The 23,539-nt window shown below is 35.9% G+C and overlaps 1 protein-coding gene across 7 annotated transcripts in view; it reads left to right on the top strand.

Annotated features, from left to right (window-relative positions):
- SGCE (sarcoglycan epsilon) overlaps nucleotides 1–23,227 on the top strand; it is a 33,489-nt gene extending 10,262 nt beyond the window's left edge. For 2 of the 7 annotated variants that reach the window (XM_027684688.1, XM_027684685.1), the window contains 11 exons: nucleotides 2,489–2,611; nucleotides 5,128–5,285; nucleotides 8,179–8,251; nucleotides 9,066–9,264; nucleotides 10,926–11,088; nucleotides 14,349–14,560; nucleotides 15,318–15,344; nucleotides 16,058–16,246; nucleotides 17,810–17,853; nucleotides 18,692–18,726; nucleotides 20,426–23,226. In XM_027684688.1, coding sequence (XP_027540489.1) covers nucleotides 2,489–2,611; nucleotides 5,128–5,285; nucleotides 8,179–8,251; nucleotides 9,066–9,264; nucleotides 10,926–11,088; nucleotides 14,349–14,560; nucleotides 15,318–15,344; nucleotides 16,058–16,246; nucleotides 17,810–17,853; nucleotides 18,692–18,726; nucleotides 20,426–20,476 — 1,274 coding nt within the window. In that variant the 3' untranslated portion in view covers nucleotides 20,477–23,226. Of the gene's footprint in view, nucleotides 1–2,488; nucleotides 2,612–5,127; nucleotides 5,286–8,178; nucleotides 8,252–9,065; nucleotides 9,265–10,925; nucleotides 11,089–14,348; nucleotides 14,561–15,317; nucleotides 15,345–16,057; nucleotides 16,247–17,809; nucleotides 17,854–18,691; nucleotides 18,727–20,425 lie in introns of all 7 variants that reach the window. The other 5 variants (XM_027684682.1, XM_027684683.1, XM_027684686.1 and 2 more) reach the window with 5 other exon arrangements.
- Nucleotides 23,228–23,539: the final 312 nt, after the last annotated feature.

The following is a 23,539-nucleotide window of genomic DNA, read 5'->3' as shown; positions in this document are numbered from 1 at the left end:
ATATCTGCATCAAATCCTTATTAGCATACTTACTTCAGCAGCTGGGCATGTTTCATTGCTAGGGATGGGCAGGCATTTAGTGGTGGTAATAGGTTTTTTATAACAGGCAAAATAAATGTTATATGGGGTTTTCCAGTAACTGCTATTATCCTTCTTTATTTCTGAAACTATTTGTCATGGAGAAACTTATGGTACATTACTTTTTCACTGTTCTTCCTGTTTGAAATGGATTTTCATTGTTGAGGCAAAGCATCAGAAATGGAAAAATAGGTATGTGATGCATTTTCAACCAGCCACCATGTTTTTGTCAGCTTTTCTGCTCTATTAATGTTATTGTACTTTTTCAGCTTTTCTTGAAAATATGTTAGAGGAAATTAATTAGTTTCCTTCTGTTTTTTACAGCTCGTTCACAGAATTGAGTGCAAAGGTTTTTTGGATCATCATTTACTAATTTTAAGTAAATAAATCAAAGAGCAATGTTACTGTACTTAAGTTTATATAATGAAAATTACAGTAATTGGTTTATTAACCACACAGAATTGTAATAAATTTAAATTTCAGGATTGTTTTAATTTTGTCACTAAGATAAAATTATTGGAAAAATGCTCTGTTCAGAACTGTGTTAAAAGCGGTTTTCAAAAATGGGAAAAAGCAAATGCTGTGTAATTTGATGACTAGAATATCCAGAACTTGAGACTATTAATTCTGCAATATTAAGCTTGAAGAGTGGGAAGTACGTAACTAAATGTGGAGGTCTACATTACAGATGTCTGCATCTCCTCTCAGGTGCCTCTGCAGTCCATGGACATCTAGTCACCATAGCCTGGAATATAGGACATGATTCATCTCATTTTACAAGAGAAATCAAATTAATCAACCCCTAGAAGCGTCTGTGTCTTCTCCACTGACTATAAAAGGAGCCTGACTAACTCAGTGGTGGATGTTTTTTCTGTAGGCATCTAAAATTAGGTGAGATAGATTCCATACAGAGTACGTGGTGAGAGGGCTAGAATGCCTGTGATTAATGCCTAATTAGCAGTGTCTTTTTAAGCAAATCTCCAGTAAGAAGGTTGATATAAGGCTGGGGAAATTATACTAGGATTAAAAAATTACACCAGCATGAAAAAATTACATGAGCTTGATCCACATTTCAGATGTGTCGTGCTTATTGATCGAAGTGTTGCAATTAGCCCTTTATCTTCTAAAACCTAGGAGTTTGTTCCTAGGAGTTTGTTACAATGACTCTGAAGTTTCTTTTGGAGTCACTCTTCCCAATGACAGCATCTCCATGCTGTATGGCCTATAATCTTTGTTCAGACATGTCATTTATCATAAAGTTTCTTTCAGTCCAGCAAGCAAGGCAGGTAGCTGTGTGTGTCTATCTATGACTTACCATCTTTATTTACCACTTTTGTGATCCTCATGTTCCTGACAAAATTTATTAGCAATGATTCTTTCAGGGCATTGACGTAAAATTCAATAGTAATAAAAATATTAATATTATATCTTATTAAGATACCATGAGAAACACCTATTAGATCAGTTTCTCCATTTATACTTAAATTTTGAAACTTGTCATTAAAGTGGTTTCTTATCCAATTTATCATAATAATTTCTTTTTTCTTCTAATTCATTAAAATGTGTATGTAGTACAGCATTGAATATGTTATACCTAAAGAAAGATATACCTTTATCAACTAATTTTGTACTAAATAAAAAATAACATATTGCTTTTACATATTCTGGTCGTTCTTAATTAATTTCCCTTTAGGCTTTTAATTCTTTCTCTTGTAAAACAGGGCTTCATTTTTTTTTGTTTGGAATTAGTTTCATTTGACTGGCCTATAATTATCCATGTCCTTCTGTTTTATCCCTCAATACAAGCACAATATGTTCACTAATGAACTCTCTAACCAAAGTTTTAGATGTATGTTATCTGAACCTGCTGGTCTGAGAAATTCTAGCTTTAGGAACTCAGAGAAGTCAGCTGAAGTGAATTGCTTTGTCCTTTTCTGCATAAGAACTGAAAAATCTGCTGTTTCCAGTCAGTGGGGAATCAGTACCATGAATTGGTAAGGTTTCTCTGTATTCCTCATGTTCCTTTTTATGTAAAAACCAAGGAAACATGATTGTGTCATAATTTAATGTATTTTTATTCATGTAATACTACAAATAAACGAACTATAAAATTACAGTAGCCTTCCTTTTTTTTATAACAATACAATTAAAGAGCTTGTATAACTTCTGAAATCTTAACATAGGTTTATTTACTGAAGTCTTGGAAAGGATCCTGTTGGGCAAAGAAAAGGTTTGCCCTGCATTCTGTTCTTAAATCTCTGTAACCTTTTAAAAAACTAATAAACAGGTATCTAATATTTGTTGCTTTCCTTTCCCGATGCCCGCATTGCTGTTGAAATGCATGGAGTTCCCCAGAGCATGTCTCATTTTTGCCTTTTTTCTGTCTCTTATCTCTCCTTCTGCTTTTCAGTGTACACGATTCTGTCTAGGGTGCACTCTGATCGGAATGTATACCCTTCTGCTGGAGTTCTGTTTGTTCATGTTTTGGAGAGAGAGTACTTTAAGGGGGAATTTCCTCCTTACCCAAAGCCTGGTATGGGATGCTAAGATCTTCCATATTATATACAAATGTAGAAAAATTACTGGTTTAAGAAATTGAAGTCTACTTAGTGTACCTTAGAGTTCAACATATAAGATAAAAAGGACATGTTTTAGTTTCTATTGAAATATATTCAAATTAAATAAAATATGTGTTCCTACACTTTTAAAATATTCTGGTTTGTGATAATTTGTGAAAAGATTTGCATATAATTGTGTGTTGTGAAAAAATGTAGTTAATTTGGAAGGCGTAATAATACATTTTATGTCTATATATATATGATATTAGAAAGTGTTCCTTTTATTCACTTTTGCATTAAATATGAAATTGTGGAACTTTAATAATTATGTCTGTTAAAATTGCCATTTATCTGATCACTGTCTCAGACATAGTATCCATTAGTCTATATGATGGAGGAATTTGAAAGCATATAGTAAACATGAGACAAAATAGAAGATTAAAACAAATGTGAGACAACATAATAATGTTTTCTTTAATTTAAAACAAATATTCCTTTGGATTCAGCCTTCTTCCTACATTTAGGAACACTTTAATGTTAGTAAGCAGTTTGTTTTTAGAGAAGGACCTGTGATTTCTTAAGTATGGTATTTTGATGTACACCAAAGCTAAAAGATTGATCATTGGCAGGTTAGAATATGTGTAAGCAATCTGGAGGGTGGGAAGAGAAAGAGAAACCATTCAGCCCTGCATGTTTATCTACAATAAAAATATATAAATATATCCAATTTATGTAAATGTGGCTACCATATTTTCCTATAAAATATGAAAAACCTGTAATACATGTACAGTGCACACATAATCCAATCCTGTTTCATTAATAAGCTCTTGAATTGATTTGAGAGTGCTGTTATCACTTTAAAGAAAAAATAAGCTTCTGTTAGCATTGGTTAAATTTTGTCATGAATAAACCCAAATTTTAAAAAAATTTCTTCTCTTTGAAAAATTGATGTTTTTTCTGACATGAATACCTGAGTCTTCATTTATGTCATGGTGACTGGCAGAGTGAAGTTTGCCTCTGTCCCAGTTTCCTCCCAGATTTGGCACACAGATGGAAGGAACCTGGAAATTTTACTAATGATGGATTGTCCGTACAGCCACAACCTCTCTCAACGTTCCTGGCAATAGGAATCTGATTTCAGATCCTATTGAAATTGGTGTCCCCGTAGATGATTGTGATCATATCAGAAATTCACTGTAAGGCCAGATGTTACCATGGTCCTTTTATTTTTGTCTGCTGGATCATTAGCATAATTCATTGATGAAGGAAGGGCTAACCAGAATGTCTCTCAGGTGGCTTTCAGAATTTTCCCTGAATCATTTGTGATGCTGGGAATTTTGTTATGAATGCGATAGATTAGGTTACTGAGATGTCCTGAGAGAATTGCGAGGGAAGTTGTGTTACACACCCGGGTGCTGGTTTGGTCTGGTTCTGGTTAATTTTACTCATAACCAGATGTGTAAATGTGTACCTGAAGACTAGTCTGGCAACAGGTCTCAGCCTTTTGTTCCTCTCTGGAGGAGATGACAGGTGTTCATTCCTCAGTGGGCTCAGTTTCTGCCTTCTGTGCCAGCCTACCTGTTTTCTTCTCTCGACACTTGTCCTACAGTGCCTGCTGTTGCCATCTGAAAGCTGAGTTGGAGCATGAGGCAGAGGTGTCTGTGCAGGCTCAGAATGGATTTGACTGAGTTCTGTGCCTCAGCTGGATGCTGCCTCAGCAGTGAGGATCTGGTAGTGTTCAGCCATGCTTGATTTCATTTACAAAAGCTAAAATAAACAAGTCAGACTCAGGCATTTTTAAGAGTATCAATGAGAACCACAAGAATGGAGGTAGTGGTTTGACTTGAGGGACTTTCACGGATTGGAGCTGGACCATTGTATTTAGTAGCCATCAGTGGATCCATTTCACAGGAATGTCTGGCCCTTCTTTGAATCAATGTGTTTGCTGAAGAAAAATGACTGCCAGGCTGTTGGTGCTGAAGACGCATGTGTATGTCCTGATGCTAACAGAAGCTTTCAGGCATTGGTGATTACACAGCCACTCTTTACAGTAAGCCCTGCCAGGTACATTGAGTACCTGGAGCCATCATTAAAAACATAAAAGAAAGTTGGGGAGAGAATTAAAGGACCGAAGCCTTTGTGCTTTTGTCTGTGAGGAGGTGAGATGCTTCAATTCTATGTGGAACTGAGCTCTAAAAATCAAACCCACTAGTTACTGAACATGAGCACTCAGTTGGCCAGGACTCTAGGAAGTGCCAGTATATTATCTCTGCAGTTGGTTACACTTTTCATGTGTGAATTTCTTAATACTTAAAAGTGCTAAGTTGGAGTTCACATACCTGATATAGTAAAGGTTAGCAATTTTTTTTTCTTTTTGGAAAGGTTCAGAAAACAGAACTGGAAGCCAGAATAAGACTTTCTAGTGGACACATCAAAATCAAGGCATATAGCATTTTCTTGTAAATATTCTAATATAATTTTTCTTATCTAGGTGAAATAAGTAATGATCCTATAACATTTAATACCAATTTAATGGGTTACCCTGACAGACCTGGATGGCTACGCTATATACAAAGGACACCATACAGTGATGGAGTGCTGTATGGCTCACCAACTGTAGAAAATGTGGGCAAACCAACCATCATTGAGGTATTTTCTTTCAAATGTTCAAAAAGTTTTAGAGTGTAGGATTCAGAACTGTCAACAAATATTGCCTCTTATTTTTGAAAAGTTAATTACAATAGTTATATAAAAGATTGTAAGGCAGGGACAGACTTGTGACATTAACATTTTCTCTTAGGTACCATTTTATCCTCTTTTGAGAGAAAGACAGATTGTATGACATTTTATAGTTTACTTTTAAGGTGTAATATATAAGTAGCAATAACTAGTTAAGCTTAATACTTCTACGTGCAATACTTCCTGATTTTTGTCTTTTTAACTTTCTAAGAGGCATTCAGTAAATGATGACTATGTAAAAGTTTTATTTAAAATACAGGACAAAAAATCTTTGTAAACAACTGTTCTTGAAGAATAACTGAATTCTGAACTTTGTAACATTCAATCTAAATATGGGACAGACTTCTCCCCACTGGAAAAAAGGTTTGAGTCAATAAACAGTTGTGGGGCTTTATGTTAGTTTTGGTTTGTTGGGTTTTTTTAAATTACTTTTCATCAAGTATTCCCTTGTTCATTATTTATGTTTATTGTTATTTTTTAGTTAGCACTTACATGTGTGTAATTCTGTTCATAAAAGTGTTAACAATGACCAAACTTTATTTTTGACAATTAGCTATCCAAATGTTTAAAAGCACTACTTATTCATTGAACAGCAATTGAAAGGGAAAAAGGACTATATTTTCTGCCTTGTGTTTCATAGACAGCAGACTGAATCAGGCACTGTGTGGTTCACAGTGTTTAAGAAATCTGCACATTATCTTGCTCCAGCCATTTTGCTACAGCAGCAGTACATTTGCCTTAGACCCTTAATGGTGGTTTTTTTTCTAAATTGTGTTTGATGTAGTTTTTCTTTCTCAAGAATGGCACCTCTGGATGTTAAGTTATAATGTAGATAATTTCACTCATGGTTAATTTTATATACATGATTCAGTTTTGATTTCAGCAGGACTAATGACATCTGAGAATTAATCATGTGCAGAAGCTCTTACAGACTCTGTTTAGCTTTCTGTAGAGGAAGCCATTATTTAAAATTGCCAGTTTTTAAATGGCATGTGCTTTTAAATTCTAGGATCTGTATCAAGACCTCCATTCTAAGCATGACCCCAAGCTTATATCTGAACTAAATCTTGCCTACCATGCAAGTTAATTCTTTGCAGTCCCAGTGTCAGATGTGGCTTTTGAATTAATTCTATGGTACGTGAGGAGGGCAGGTGGCATTTGATCCACTTCCTAGTGCCATCTGAGTAGTTGCATATTCCTGGCCTGAGTATAACTTCCGTCATGTCCTGAGGGGGTGTCATGGGTAGGTCAATTAATTGGAGGAGACCTCATGATTAGAAGAACCTAACATTATGCACAGCACTGCAGTATAGCAGGAAACATTCTTGAGCTCAGCTCCTATGAAAGCTGTGCAAAGACAGTTTGTGTTTGAATGAATGTTCAGGACAGGGCAATCTTTGCTGCTGTTGCTATTCCTTGGTGCTGGGGCATGGCCACACTGGCAGCTCCCACTGCTGGAGTGCAGGCTCAAAGTGGGTACTGTTGTGCTCCTGTATAGAGCTTGTACAACCAGGGGGTTTGTAACTGCTGTTACAACCCTTTGAAAAATTAACAGAATTGAGGATTGGAGAAATCTCAGAAATATATTTTCTGTTAATTTTGTAACAAAATTGTTATTGTTACATTACACAAGATCTAATTGTGTCAGGTAAGCTTTTCCCTCTCCACTTAAATGAACCTGCAGAAGATATTCCACAGCATTTTTCCTTTTCATTCGAATCCCTTAAAAAAGTGCAACATTTGTTACTTTGTTTGTTTAATAGTCAATGTCACAATAGTTTGTAGCTGTTTGCTGAGAAGCAACATAGTTCTGCCACTGTTGTCACTCCTCTGCCTTTCCTTTGTCTCTGAAATGAGTGAAATAAAGTCTAAAATTAGAAAGAAGATTAGTTTTTGTAAGTTTGTTTCATGAAAGATTCATCAACTTTCAGGGAAAAAAATAGAAAAAATAGTACATATTTATACTGATATCCAGCCTCATTCAGTATTTCTTACGAATGAGCACTTAATATAGTGCAACTTTGGAGTACAGTCACCACTGGGAAGTAACCACTTGTGCACATTTCAGGCATCCTAGATATTTAAACTTTAAGGATGGTATACTTGCATATTTTAATCATGAAGGTGTATGTTTCCAAAAATAAGACACAAGAATGTTGCATCTACCCCCTAGTTTTCACTTCCCCTATAGTTACAGATTTCAAGATTTTTTTAAAACTACTTATGTTGGAGCAACATTTGTGAATCCATTCATGGAGTATGACTTCACTGGGTCTAGAGCTAAAACTAAACCCCAGTCCCAGAAATGAGAATTGCTGGGATCCCAACACTTTTTCCTTTAAAAAAAAAAATCTCTATCTAGTTTAGTTCCCTAGGAGCTATTAATGAATGTAGATCTTACAGTATTGATGGAGGGGGTTGGAGGCTGGATGGGAAAATGGTTGCTTATGGTTGTTCTTAAAGAAAACAGAAAAGAAAGAATACACGTGTGTGGTAGAACACTTCTGTCAGGGCCAAAATATTCTTTTCACATACATTTCTTGGATAATTGTATTTGGCTACAGACTGGTCAAGAAAATTCTAGTATTCTGACTGGAAGGTAGTACTGCATTAAATAAATTGACCTTACCTTTCAAATTTTATTTTATATTAGCAAATGAATGTTCATACATTTCAAAATAAGGAGGCAAAGCATTTAAAAGGTGATAAGTATTTCTGAATTATGAGTTTAATTTTCATGGATGTTTCATTTACCTAATTTTTATTTTTGCATTGTTTTGCAATCATATCTTTTTCACTCCAGATCACTGCGTACAACAGGCGTACCTTTGAGACAGCAAGACATAATTTGATCATTAATATAATGTCAGCAGAAGGTATGTACAGAAAATAGCTTGTTGTGTTTTGAACTGAATAAGCGAAGCCATCTCATAGGCTTTGGTTTTTCAAGATAAAAAATCCTGTAAAATAGTTGTCTGGTGTTCAAGCCAAATGCAGGGACACAAGGGAGAAGTAAGAGAATTTTTCCTGCTTTAATTCATTTTGTTAATTTAAGATGGATTATTTCTGTCATACACGACTGTTTTTCCTCACTCGTAAAAAAAAAGTTAGCTTTTTTTTTTAATTAAATTGGTTTTAATTTTAAATTTCTCCTTGTCTTTTCAAATGGACTTTACATGAAGGATTTCCCTCTCTTTCTGCATGTTGTTTAGTTTTCTTAGTTCTGCATGTGCCTTATGCAAAGAACACTTACGTAGGCAGATTCAGAAAAAAACAGGTTAAGGCATATATAGACATTTAGTCCTTAAAATTAGTTCTTTTCATCATATTTACCTATTTACATTATGGAGTGTTGTGAGTTGGAATCCATTGTTGCTGCAGATCAGTTTTGACCCCCAAATTAACATGAATGTAATTTTATCTGTTTCATGGGGTTTTACCAGCTGAGACTCTTTTCCTCCAGTCCTCTTCTCCAGTCCCAGTTGCTTTATAAATAACTGAAGATTTTCAGCTCGAGTAACAGCTAATGGTACTCACTATTGAATTAAATATAATCACATTAGGTTCAAAATGAACTAATTCAAATACAAGACTTTTGGAAAGCTGTATAGTCTTAAAGTAGTATTACATTAATCATTACTTCGGATATTGGAGCCTTTGTTTAATGCAAAACTTTTTCATCACAACTAGATTTTCCTTTACCATATCAAGCGGAATTCTTCATAAGGAATATGAATGTAGAAGAAATGTTAGCAAGTGAAGTTCTTGGTGACTTCCTTGGAGCAGTGAAAAATGTATGGCAGCCAGAGCGCTTGAATGCTATAAACATCACTTCAGCCCTGGACAGGGGAGGGAGAGTTCCACTTCCTATTAATGACATGAAAGAGGGGTAAGCACATGTGTCAGTCTGATGTTTTTGCTTTACACTTTGTTTTCTTACTGAAAAGCTTAATATTTTTTCAGGTTTTCTAGAAACTTTGCAATTGCTGTTTTATATTTTGGAATTAGATATAATAAGTTTACTGGTGTTCTGAGCCCTAGTTATAGTACAGGTTTACTATGACAGATACCATTACAACAGGCAACAGCTCCTGTTTGATGTTACAGTCCAAGGAATACTAACAAATTCCATTAATTATGAACCAGTTGGTAGTAAATATGCTTATATTGTAATTCCAGTTTTATTTCTGAGCAGTCATTTGGCATGCTTTTCAAGTTTTTAATGGTTTCCAATTCATGAAACTCAAAATTTTGAAGCAAGGTGTGATAGAGCATAGGTTACAGGGACACTTAAATTTCTAAAAGCATTTACCATGTAACAGTGTAATTTCTAGCTGTACTCTTGCTTAATGTCAGTTAGTTATGTGATTCAGGAGCACTGTGGACTTTCTTCTGAAAGTCATAAGCTGAGGTATCTGGGGAGCTCAGGTCACTTAGTGTAAACTTCAGGAATGCACTATTTCCAGTTGTGATTCGTAACCATAAATTCTGTTCTGAAATACTGTACTTCTCTTGGAAGCTAATAAGGATTCAGTCTTTTCAAAGTCTGATTGTGGTAGGGCTTTTCCAGGGTGAAAATAAAGATGCCTATTTATTTTTAGATAATTTAGATATTTTGGTGTCAAATAATATCTGAGAAAGGGCTGAAGGTTCAAAATTTGAGATGGGTGCAGAAAATCTTGTTTCAGAGCCTTTTTGTGTATCTGGAGGTTTTGAGCACATTTAAAGAAGGCAAGTCATTTCTGCACTAGCCAGAGTAATAGCAGAATCGCTTAATACAGGTGGCTACACTTCAAATATTTAGTTAGATAGTGCCTGATATACCAAGTGGCAACCAGGACCTAATTTCTGCTTCAGGGTCCATTGGTACATTATTACCCGGTGCAGCAGACTGAATTTTCCAGCAGCATTCTCTATATCTAAATATGACAATTAGTGTAGTAGCTTTTATTTTATGTATGGTAATGCTAAATGAATTATTAAGTTTACATTCAGCTTTCAGTATTCTGAAGCAAATTTTGTTGCTTAGCTACAGTATGGAATCTTTTAGGAAAAGCTGGGGGTTTGGCAGATTCATATTAGTATTAAGTTTAGAAATAACTAGCCATCGTGAATTTAGTTTGAAAACATGGGAAGAAACTCTTCAGAAATACTATGATGAGCAAGACTAAAGATTTCCTTAAGATAAAATGACACTATTTTAATCCAATTTTCAAAAGTAGTACTGATTTTCTTATATGAGGGAACTACACCTGGAGCTCTGTGACTGCATGGAAATTGACACTTGTGCTGGTAAGCAAATATTTACATTATGTGGGAAAACAGAATGTGTTGTAATGTGCAGCTAGAAAAATCCTTTTGATTTCAGTCAGTTATTTGTATGCTTAGATAAAGTATACTATGAAGAAAAATAATTTTTAAAAGTAATTTCAGTCTTTAAAGAACAGCTGAATGTTACTGTAAACAACAATAATGTTTGGAAGAGTATATAATTGTGCTTTGGGGATTTGTGAGACATCCTGCTGGTCTGTCACTCCTCTTTTTCTGCAGTGTGTATGTGATGGTTGGGGCAGATGTTCCATTCTCTTCCTGTTTACGAGAAGTGGAAAACCCACAAAATCAGCTGAGGTGCAGTCAAGAAATGGAGCCTGTAATAACTTGTGATAAAAAATTCCGTACTCAATTCCATATTGACTGGTGTAAAATCTCTCTGGTGAGTTATTTTATTATTGCATAAAAATGATATTTATAGAAGTACAGGTGTGAGTTTTGCCAGCCTGGCCAGACAACTTTGCCAGTTGCGCTTCATTGTGACTGACTTTTTTTTCTATTTACCAGACATGCTTAAGGTTGTGACAGGATTTTGCTATGTAGGCTAAATTCTATTAGAGGTGAGCCCCAGTGAAACCACCATATTTGTTTTCACTAGCAGTGAATGCTATAAATGGCCAGAGAACTCTAGGCCTTACAGAACTAAAAGTAATTAGAGAATTATTTAGGTAGGTGTAGTTCATTAATTTAGAATGCTAATACTGCTAGTTACACTTGCTTTCCAAAAAAATAATGTGTGTCTATATATATGTATGTTTTCTCAGATATTGATTCTACAGCACTGACCAGTTAAACAGCATTTTTATGCTGTTAAAAAACTGTTTCTGGAAATTGTCTACAACATATTTCATGTTAAAAATGAAATAGAAAAAGAAAATAATGTTGACGAATTAAATGAAAATAAATGGGAACATTTTTCTCAAACACAAGAAAAATGATAACCAAACAGTAGACTATTTGCCATGAAGGAGTATAACTCCTAAAGAGGCTTTTTAAGATTATTTTTTTTTAGTTCCAGTAAGGAAAATCAAGAAATAATACAGTATTGGAAGAGAATGTTGCAAAGTTTGAACAATGATGGTGAAGGTACATAAGGTAAACTTAGATAATTGTTGAGCTGCGTCACACATTTCTGAGAAGGAAGGTGAAAGGGAGATATTAAATACTTTTTATAGTGGAAAGAACATACTGAGTATGAGAAAAGGTATTCATACACAAAATTGATTGAATAACTTCAAGTAATTTCTCCCTATACACTATAAATTAGGAAAGCTGCTAGAAAACTCAGAAATACTTGTTTACAAAAGAATATCCAGGTTATTTACATTTTATTGGCCTTCTGTTGAGAAATTGCAAAAGGCACAAGTGTACACAGCAATACTTACCAGCACCTGAAAAACAGCAGAAGGTAGCTAGTCTTTGTGAAGAACAAACTATGTTAAGTCTTCAATTTCCTCCTACAAGAAAGATGTAGAACAGAGGTGCAGCAGCAGATGTCATTCCTTTATGGTAAGGTTTTTTAATACTGTCTCACAAACAAGCTCAGGAACGTGGCCTAGGTGAAGCTATGACATAGTGAAGAGCTGGCTGGTAGCCATAATCCTAGAATAATTATTAATAATTCCTTGCTATTCTTCATTAATAGCTGGATGGTGAAATGGGCTTATTAAATTAAATTTGCAGTCCCCATGAAACTGAAAGGATCTGCAGCTGCATTGAAGGACCAGATAGCATTCAGAAAGATCTTGAGAAGTTGGAGAAACAGCCTTAGGAAACAGGGAGAATTTTAAAAGGAGCAGCAGAGGTACAGTGCACACAGCAGTGCTCATGCAGAATGAAGAGTGGCTGGTTAGGAGTACTTCAGAAAAAAAGGTCTGACAGTAGTAGTGGCTCATAAAGTAATCATGAAGCAGCATTGACATGCTGGTTTGATAAAAGCAGAGATCACCTTGGGATGTGTAACAGGAACAGGCTCTCAGAGAAGCCTAATTTTCTGCAGCAGCCTATAACTCAACCTTCTTGAATTCAACTTTTGGCGGCTTGCCACAGTAACTGAATTTAAACAGTCTTAGGGGTGTTTACTGTTGCCAGCAGCATTGCTGCTGTAACCTGGTGCATCAAAGGGAAAAGGGAGGCGAGCTTCTATCTATCTAATCACAGTCTGCTTTTCACAAGGCAAGCCAAGGGGCAGGAATTCTCCCCTGCCATGGGCTGGGAGGGAGTGGAGCTCTACTTCCCATAATCACAAGGTAGACAAGCCATCATAACCTCTTCTTCCCATTTTTATGAGGTAACATAGGCAGTTAGCACCAAATCAAAGAGTGGATTCAAGTTTGGGGGTCCCAAATTCTGCAAAGAGGGACAATGTAATAAATGCTTCCTCTTAATGCTGCTTTTTGATAGCTTATTCATTTATTTGTCAGTCACATAAAAAAGTACATAAATGTTTTTTGTGCATTTGTTAGGGTTTGAGATTCAGCTAAGCAGCCAGGTGGAACTCAGGGTACCTAAAAGATACTGTGAAATTAATGAGTGGAGAATACATAAGTTAATTTTTGTTTTGCAAACTGTCTTGCACTAATAATATACATATATCTTTGCATTTGAGGCTCAGCAAAATTTCTGGCATTCTATGAAAATGTGTTCATCCATTGCATAAGTTGTGACTTAAAGCATAAATTATAAAGAAATGACCATAACTTGCAAGATTTCTCAATGAACAGTCAGACAGAAGTTCAAGCATGTATGCAAATATATTTGATTTTTATTAATGATCTGGAGAGAGTCTTAAGCCAACACTGATAAAATTTAATAGTAATATCTAACTAAAGATAACAAGAAAACAGAGGCAGAAAGTTAAAAAGTCATCTGGGAAAGGCAGTCAAATGGAATAGGAAATTCAGTAGCAAAACAAGGTTGTATTTTGAGGAACATTAGGTATAGACATAAAAAAATATAAAAATAAAATCACTTGTGACCAGGAATGCAGCCTTCTGAAGGTTAGTTGAATTAAAAAAAAAAAACCTTGAAACTCCGACCGATCAACTCAATGCACGTCTCATGTTGTGGTGCCTCCTGCACTGGGTGTGTGGGGGAGGCAATGAGCTGCTCAGCCCTTGGCAGCTCAGTTGATGCCTTTGCTTTTTTGAGCACTGGATGGGAAGCACTGAAGGAGAAGGAGGAGGAAGAAAGTCATAGGTGTGTGACTCTTCATCTCTGCCACACTCATACAGGAGAGGGCAGTATTGTTATTTAGGAAGACTGGTAAGAAATGGATTAATTCATAAAAAAGAAATCAGTACTAAAGAATTAGTTTGCACTAGGGATGTTTACTGAATTTTTACTCAAATACTGTTTGTGTGACGTATGCCTGAAATTAATCTGTAAAAACCGTGGTGTCTCTGGTAGGTACGAAACAGTCATATTATAACATTACTATCACATTGATCAGAAGCTTTCATAAAATATAAGATTCTATTGAGTAAAAAAAGTGATTGGATAAAATTGTATAGAATTTGTCTAACATGTAATATGGATCCTTTTATATGTTATCGTTGGTTAGATACTGCCTGTTTTTACATTCTGTTACTTTGTTATTTGATCATCTTTTTTTTTCTTCTTTTTTTTTCCCCTGGGTATCAGGTTGACAATACAAAACAAGTTTCCACCTTTCAGGAAGTGATTCGTGGAGAGGGAATATTACCTGATGGTGGAGAATACAAGCCACCTTCTGACACACTGAAAAGCAGAGACTATTACTCGGATTTCCTAATTACACTGGCAGTGCCCTCGGCAATAGCACTGGTGCTTTTTCTAATCCTTGCCTATATCATGTGCTGCCGACGGGAAGGAGTGTGAGTACTTTAACACGCTGATAAGTAACTGTAGACTTTTCTAAGATTATAATGCATAGAGGACTATTTGTTAGAATAATTCTATTTGGTTCATTATAAACCTTTAAAACAGACCAAAAGATATCTGCTTGAAATGCTGAACTATTTCTCACCTAAGCACATGCACTAATTTCCAAGCAAGTGGACATAGGGCCTTTAGTTGTTCTAGCTGAAAGGTTTAAAATACTCAACATACACACAAAACTCCCCAAAATCTCCACATGTGCACAGCTCTCCAAAATGCCCTCAGCAAATAAAATACTAATAAAGGATCATTGGTTCAGGAGGATATTAAGTAATTTCTAAAATGCTAACCTTCATAATGTAAACCTGGTTGAGATTAACTGAATTTAGACATACTATAAAAGAAAAATACATAAAAGGAAAGCAGCAAGTAACGTGATTCCTGCCATTTCTTACACAAACTACAATTTCATTTTGTCACAGAATTTATTTTAGCCAGAAGCTTGTTCTTTAACCTGCATTTTCATTTCCCTCTGTGTGTGTGTCTGTGTGTGTATGTCTGTCACCATTATCACATCTCTCTACGTCCGTTCATCAAGGCCTCACCATAAACCCCGTTGCAAATGCTGCCAAGTTGCGTTTAGCAATAACCTTGTCAGCATTTCTACATCATGTACTATTTTCATCATCAGATAGATTTAATGTTCAACTATCAATGCTATTATTTAATTCATAAATTTTGTTTTGTTTTTAGGGAAAAGAGAAACATGCAAACACCAGAGTAAGTGTCTTCTTTCCTGTTATTTTTCTTTTACCATTTAATTTTCATTCTCAGTAGCTCGTCATGCTTCATACATGTGTGTCATAATCTTCTTTCATTCTCTCTAAACCATGGTTTAATTCATAAATGTGAAAGCTGCTTTTAAATCAGAGTCCCGGCAAGGATAGAAGACCAGAATAAAAAGGGTTTGAAATTAATGACTCATAATTCAAAATAAAATAGTTCTGTTAGAATAAATATGTTAATATGCAATTTATACTCCTGGTTATTGGACTTCCCAGCCTGTCTCTTAAAGGCAGTGACCAGGAGAAGAAATATCCTGGAAGATATCCAGGGTCTATACTATGGAGTGTTTTAAAATTAATTTATGAGCTTTTATGAATCTACCACAAGAATCAGGAGTTAACCAAAGCTTTCATTTTAACTGCAGCAAATAAATGGAACATGAGCCATAAATTGCACAGTCTTGGATCCTATGAGAAATATCTATTCAGGCAGGAAAAATCTAATGGAATAATTACTGCCTTAAAAATTAAATAAAGCCAATATTTATTAATTTAACTATGTAAAGGTACTGTAATTGCTGCACTATAGAGTCTGTAGCATGCGTCAAAGTCCTTGTATTTTTAAGAACAATAAGAATTGTAAAAATCTATCCATTTTGGTAGAGCACTTAAAATATGTATTCACTATTTTATTTCCTTTTGACATAGCATCCAGTTGGTCCACCACAGTGCTATACAGAAATCAACCAAAGAGCTTCGTGACATGTCTAAAAACAGAGAGATCGCGTGGCCTCTTTCAACGCTTCCCGTGTTTCACCCTGTGACTGGGGAGATTGTCCCGCCCCTTCACACGGACAGCTACGACAATACCAGCATGCCACTGATGCAAACACAGCAGTAAGTGTTTAGATTTTATTTTATTTCTTAATGCTCACTGTATTGCACGATTTAACTGTAGATTCCAGTGCATGTCTTCTGAAATGTGTTTCTTATGGAGGTTTCAGGACTGACTCCCAGTTCAAGATTGCTCTGATGTTTGCATTTCCAGCAGAAAGAAAGGCCTTCTGTTATAAAATTAGATGGCTGGCTTTCAGTCTGAAAGCTTGGCAAGAGGCTTTGCATGGAACAGTTAGATGTGTGAATATTTTGGAGAAAAACTACTTTTGATAGAGGAATCAATTAAAACTGTTCTATTTTAGACACCAGGTTGGTGGTAGTTTCATACCAGAAAATCCAGACTTTGTAAATGGTTAGTCATGTACCTGTCACACATGGTTTGTGTTTGAAATGTTGATGTTGAACAGAAGAACATATTCCATTACACAGATAAAAAATACAGACCCATCAAGGAAAACACTCAGAGCTCTCACCTGTTTCCATTGTTGCCACCCTCTCTCCAAGACAGAAACCAGAAAAATACTCGTTCCTGTTCTTTAGAGTTCATTTATCAGTAACTTAATGAAGCTATTGAGACAGACCCGCCCAGTGCTTTGCACATGTTCCACTTTAGACAAGTCCATAGTGCTGTAGCAAAAAGGCATTTCTGGTAAGATTTCCTTGAGGTGCCTGGGGCTGAGCAGATCTGAGGCAGTGGTCTCAGAAGTGGCTGGCATTTTTCAATGCCATCTCTACAACACCATCTCTAGCTGGTAGCTCCTCTGCTGGCAGGCCTGCATGGCCCCAGTGGTACTTGTCCAGTGGCAGCACTAACTAGGCCCTAATTTGCACATGCTTGCCCTGAATTCCCTTCATAATGTAGTTCCGTGTTTTCTTCTCCCTGTCCCAAAGCTAAATTCTCCAGGAAGTACAGCTGTATAAATTATTCCTTGTACAACTGCATCAAAGTGCTCTGCCCTGTCTTTTAGGGCTTCTTTATTCAGAATAGCAGTTTTTTATGACTGGGGTGCCAAATCCTGTACCAAAGGCTTTCTTGAGTTGTACATAAAGTATTTATCTGCTTCACCTATATTCTAACCCTTAATTCCTTTCTGTAAAAACACCTTAGTATCTGGTAACTGTGAAAACAGACACTGAAGCAGGGCACAAAAATGTAACTTTGCCTTGATAAGTGAACTGGTCCAACCCATAAAACTGGCTGACTGTTCATTCATTCCAGTGTCAATAACTAAGTGGCAAATGCTGTCCCCTTTGCTGTACTCATCACTTATGGAAATCAAACTTTGCTTAACATCAGAAACCCGTGGTGACTCTTGTTACCTCTGGCATTTCACCAAGTCTGAGCCTTTGAACCTAGCTGACAAGTGAAATAATAGGAACTACTTTAGCACTAGTTTTCTAGTTTTCATGGACTTGGCTAACCTTTGGACAACTGTATTTGCATACTGAAAATAGATTATTGCTTCATAAGCAAAAAAAATGAAGTGTAAATACTCAGCTTTCATCATAAGACAGTTCAGACTTTGTATGGAAGCATTAAAGATATTAAATGTTTTTTTATAGGAACCTGCCACATCAGACTCAGATTCCACAGCAGCAGAGTGCAGGTCAGTACTCAGAGAATACCGTAACTATTAAGTGACTAGTGTGGAGGAATCACTAGTCAAAATGTATACAGTCTATGGACAGTGGAAATAATTTTCAAATATAGTAAAGTATTACAGCATTGTCATTCCAGATTTTTTTTTTGCTACAGCATTGAAAATTCTGGGATGGGATTAATTGAACAGGTGGGATAAATGCTACATTAGGACTCTGCATGAGACCCTGGAATCGGGTACAGCTAAGTTAGAAACCTCATATAAATAATTTTCTGTTACAACATGAAGGTACAGCCAGATTCCCAAATGCAGTTATGTGGTTGGGATTCTCTGACACTTGGTAGGAACCCCAAATTTCTAATTCCCACCAGTACTAGTTAAGCTCTGAAGAAGGAGCTCTTTAATTGCTGTTATTAGACATAAAGGGTTGATACTGGGGAATCTGTGGTGAGGCACATATCCATGCTTCACGTTTCCCCTGTCTTAGTTGTCACTTTTATATCTTTTCACAAATGCTCATGCACTGATTGAGGTCAGGAATGACCTGTAAGACTAAGGCTTGACTGTTCTCTCCACCTGGCATCTCAGGTTTGAGAAAAAGCTACAGCCATAGCCACGTGAAAGGGGGTAAGAATCACACAGGGAACAGGTAGAGGCCAAAGCATGATTTTTAAATATTCAAAGAGGTATTTAAGCCAAACACTAGAGAGATACATATGTATTGAACATAATATGGGAACTACAGCTCCAAGTGGAAGATTTCTTTTAACTTAGGAGTTACATAAGCAACTCTTTCTTTTCATTGAAAATCCTTCTTCTTCATTACTGCTTTCGGGGATTAAAGGAGAATTTCGTATGACAACATTTCAAAGATTTGAGGCAAGTATATAATAGATTTTTTTGCCCATGCAGGTTGTTTTGTTATCTGGAAATTAAAAACAGTTATAAAAAGCCTGACTGTAGTTCTGCTAGCTTTGCTATTTGTGTGCTTTATTGCACATATGCTGGAAATGGCTGATGATCCTGGCAGTCAAAGCCTTGATCCAAAGCCTCCAGCACTGGTTTGGGTTGACATTTAGCACAGCTCTTCACACTGACTACTGCAGACATTTAGAAGGCAGAATAAAAATGTCACACAGTGCTACTCTTCTGCTATGACTGTTTTGTTACAAGAATTCCAGTCTGTCTTGCAGTAAAAAAAGATGCAAAATCACCGGGTAGTGCTGTATGGTGACAGCAAAGAGGAATTTTTGAAAAGGTATGAAATATAAGCTAGCATGGGTTTGGCACTTGTGAGTCACACTGAAAAACTGCCTAAAAATAGATCTTAAAAATCCTCCTGTGTCTATATTTTCTGTAGCACATAATTTCTGTAGAATACAACTGTTCTTTCATATTCATCACAGACACTGCCTGTGACAAGCTCTCAGAAATCCAGGGCGGGGGGGGGCAGGTGTTGGAATGTATTTGGGACAGACAGTGTTTCCTCCTCTTCTCTTAGTTTATAATGACACCTTGCTTTGTAACTCAGATGTGCAGGTGAGCCTGCAAGCACTTTCATAACATGATGCCATGCGCCTCTTTCAGTTTATGTTGTGGTATCTTCAGGGTATCTATGACTCCTGTTGTCAGAAGGTTAGATTTTTAGAAAGTTATCATTTAAAACAAAATTCAGCTACTACTAAGTTTTTTAGTAGCATGAGTACAAACTTAGCAATCGATTTTATTCATCTGTTCAAGTAAGAAATTTACAGAAATAAAACACCTGAGGCCAAAAAAAACCTATAGAACTAGACATTCATTGATAAATTTTCTTCCTTTTGTACAGAAAATTCAAATTCCCAGTAATATATTCAGGACTGTTAACATACTATCAGTCACTACCATGAATAAGAAATTTCTATTTTAAGTCTTCAGTAGGCCATATTTAGTAATTTGAAGAGCAGACCATGGCTAATAACCACTGTCCTTTTCAGGAACTATTTGAATCCCCAATAAGAAATGGTTTTATTTTAACCCTAACTAAAAAGGCAGACTTAATAGGTGAGATAATGCTTGGCTATTTCACAAGGTTAAAAGCAACTGGGAAAGAATTGTGTGAAAGGTGACCACTCACATCTAACGTTCACATTACACTGATGAAAATTGCTACTGGTCTCCAATATGAAAAGATACATTAAGTTTTGTAATTGTCTCTCTGTCAATAGTCAGAATTCATGAGGACTGTTTAAGGTGCTTAGATGAGAAAGTTTATAGGGTATAATGCAAAAGACTAAATATTGCATGCACACCGTGTACTGCCTTTTCTGTTTTGTGCTTCAGTCTGACTATGAGGCCTGTTAGATCCCAAACAGAAAGATAAATTCCCAGTTAAACAACATTTTCCCAGTGTTCTCCCTTCCCAGAAGAATGCAAGCAAAGCTCTTGGTCCAGGTTGTACTTGCAGTGTTTCTCCAATGTGGTTGTTGATAAAGGACTCATAAATACCATTTATGTGCTGTGCTCTCAATTGACAGTTCAGTATTGTTGAAGCATCACGTGCCACTGATGGATTATAAAGATTCTCATCTATTTGCAGGTAAATGGTATTCCTGAGGAAAGAAAACTAACAGAAGCAATGAATTTGTAATCAGAGAAGGCAGCAAATTGTCTTACTTCCTTATTTGTTCTGGTCGATGCATGAGTTTTTCTGGTGTATATTGTGCATGCCCACAGTATTACGATGCTTTCAGTGCCAGAGAGTACAATCACTTCCATATAACTAATGTACTGTATCCTTTTGTACTTTGGACATTTTTGACAATTTGTAAACACTGATAACTTTTTATATTTGTTACATTCAGATAATAATCTTTCATATCTATATCTATATCTATATCTATATCTATATGTATTAATAAATATCAAGCTTTATTCTGTCTTGTGATCTCTCCTGAAAGTTTTAACAGGGAAATCAAAACTTCAAAGGATTTCAGAGTGTTTAATGGGATGATAAAATTGCCTTATATTTGCACAAGAAAAGCAGTAGTGTATAAGCACAAAAACTTGTGCAATATAATGAGGCTCAGAAATAGCACTGCACATTTATTAGGCATTAATTTTTTAGAGAATATCAAAGATAATGAGCAAAGTTATTTTTGGAAAAAAAGCCCAGAAATAAAACCCCAAACAAAATAACTAAAACTACTCCTGATGAAAATTGGATTTCTGTTCTTTTACCAGATATTTACCGTATCTGAAAACTCGTAAGCAATAAAACATTTAAAATCTGTCCATTCATTCATCTGGTTATCTTACAAGAAACTGTTGCAAACTACTGTAGGCAGAAATTAATGTCTGCAAATAAAAAATGGTTAATTTTGTTACTGTATACTTGGACTAACTCTTCAAAAAAACTCTTCAAAATTTTTTTGTGATGTTCGCAATGCAGTTAATTTTTTGTATCCTCCACGTTCTTTGTTCTTTTTGGAGCACAGAGTTGTGGGAGAACAAGCTACCTAAACCATAAAAAGGAGTTGATTTAAGACATACTTTCCTGGGAGGTGGTTTCTTTGAGAGGCATTTGTCCCTACAGCTGAAAGCTTAAAAATATGGACTTTGTTAAGGATCTGTACTGAGGTTTCCATATTTTTCAATAGACAGTGATAATTTATCTCCTGACACTTTTCACAAGATTTTAAATGAGTTTCCGATGCTTCTTTAAATCTTCAAATACAGCATAACACAGGACTTCAGGGTCTGCAGCTATAACAGCTCACACCAACATTTCTTGGGGTTTTACCTCAAAGCACTGTATTGTTTTAAGCTGACACTTACGCTTTGTCTTTTTTCCTGTAATATTTTCTCTTTCAGAAGCTGTATGTTCATCAGGACATTGCATTGTAAGCAGAAAACTGCGTCTGCTTTAAAATTACTAAATGCTGGCTACATTTCCTTAGCTGAGGTTTGTGGGGTCTCTGCTAAGAGAAATTTGAGTAATTCTGGAATTTAAGACTGAGGATAAAAGGAATTTGTAAAATGAGGTTATTAGAATTTGTAAAAAGACCAAAGTAGTCACTTTTGGTTTTGCTTTCTTTTTCTTTTTACAGTTATGACCCTGTTCTGTCAAAACAAAAACTTATTTTAATTTTTAAGCAAATGTGTTTATAGACTCAGACCTGAATGCAGCATCTCAGCAGATAGTTAGAACAAGTCCTGAGCTGCTTTTTAGACAAATTTTGTGCAACAAGTATGATAACTCTTGCAGCAAAGTATATAATCAGTGCTCAGTACATAGTACATACTTGTGTATTGTCAAACCTGCAATGTCAGTTTGCAAAGCTGCCCTGAATGCTCAGCACAGCCCACAGAACTTGGTAGCAAATGCAGAGGAATTCCATAGGAATCCCACTGGTGGTTGTTAGACCAGGAGAGGTAACTCAAGCTACAGGCATTAAAGTTGAAAAATCAAGGCAGTTTTTCTGAAACAGTTGGAATAAAGAGCTATTCCTACTCACTTTCAAAGTGACATCCATCACACCTTGCTAACTCATCCAAAAGGTACCAGGGAAGACTTCACCAGTCAATCAGCTTCCTCAGAGACATGCCCCTCTCCCCCCCTCTTCTTTCCAGCAGCTTGGATGGTTAGCAGGGAAAAGTGAATCACAAAACTGCACACTGAGGCTTATAGTAAATTAGACATTTACATCTTTTACCCATGCTGTGAAAAAAAAAATGGAGTACAATCAGCATTTGGTTTCTGTTAATTTATACTACTGTTTTCAAATGTATGAGTTGCCAGTGTTTTGAAACTGAAATGAATGGAATGGATTTTAAATAATGATTTTTAATGCAACCTAAGACTGAACTTTGTAATTGGGTTTGGATCATAACAATTTCTGGTAACTCGAGGATGACATGACAATCAATGAACTACCAGTTGAGCCGCTCCCACCTTATTTGTATTAATGTCACAATGCCAATATATTTAAGGAAATGTCTTACACTGTTATGTACATGCATAAAAAATTAGTTTGTAGCGGTGGAGGTTCCACCTATTTTGAAAAGAATCTGATGATGTAGGTGACTTGGGTATGAAGCATACCTGACCTATTTTATGACTGAAAGCTTCATTTATCTGAGGTAAGTTTAATAACAAATTATTTATTTTTACTTATTGAAACAATTACTCTGAAAGCATAGATTTATAAAGCTGGTTAAAGACACTTAATGGCTAAAGAATTAATTAAGACAGTACATTCACAGCCTCTTTTAACATATGATGGCAGTATGAACTGATATTACATTGATTAAGTTGTAATCAAATTAAATAGAAAGCCCTGCCACTGTCTTTGTACATATCTGAAATGTAAAATCTAATAAATAGGAAAACATGAAGGAATGAAGTTGTTGCCTGGTTAATTTACACAATGATACCTAAAGAACACAGTGTTACAGCTGTTAACATTACTGAAACAATACTGGATGGTCGGTGTCTGAGAACTGGGGTGGAGCTGATGGTGCAGGGTTTGTTTACCTGGGGGCGATGCCTAAACAGGTGTCATGACTAGAAAGGATGGAGAGTGTTTGCAGCACTTAGTTCAGGTGCCTGTGTTAGATACTATCTCCCTGATTATACAGAACTCTGGGGATAGGAACGACCACTCTTGAGTCCTTTGCTCAAGGAGCCGCTTCTATTTAGTGTGGGATTTAA

The sequence above is a fragment of the Neopelma chrysocephalum genome, unplaced genomic scaffold, assembly GCF_003984885.1.
Source record: "Neopelma chrysocephalum unplaced genomic scaffold, ASM398488v2 Primary Assembly neopelma1_67, whole genome shotgun sequence".
NCBI lineage: Eukaryota > Metazoa > Chordata > Aves > Passeriformes > Pipridae > Neopelma > Neopelma chrysocephalum.
The sequence above is the reverse complement of the archived record's forward strand: the minus strand, read 5'-3'. Positions and strand labels throughout refer to the sequence as shown.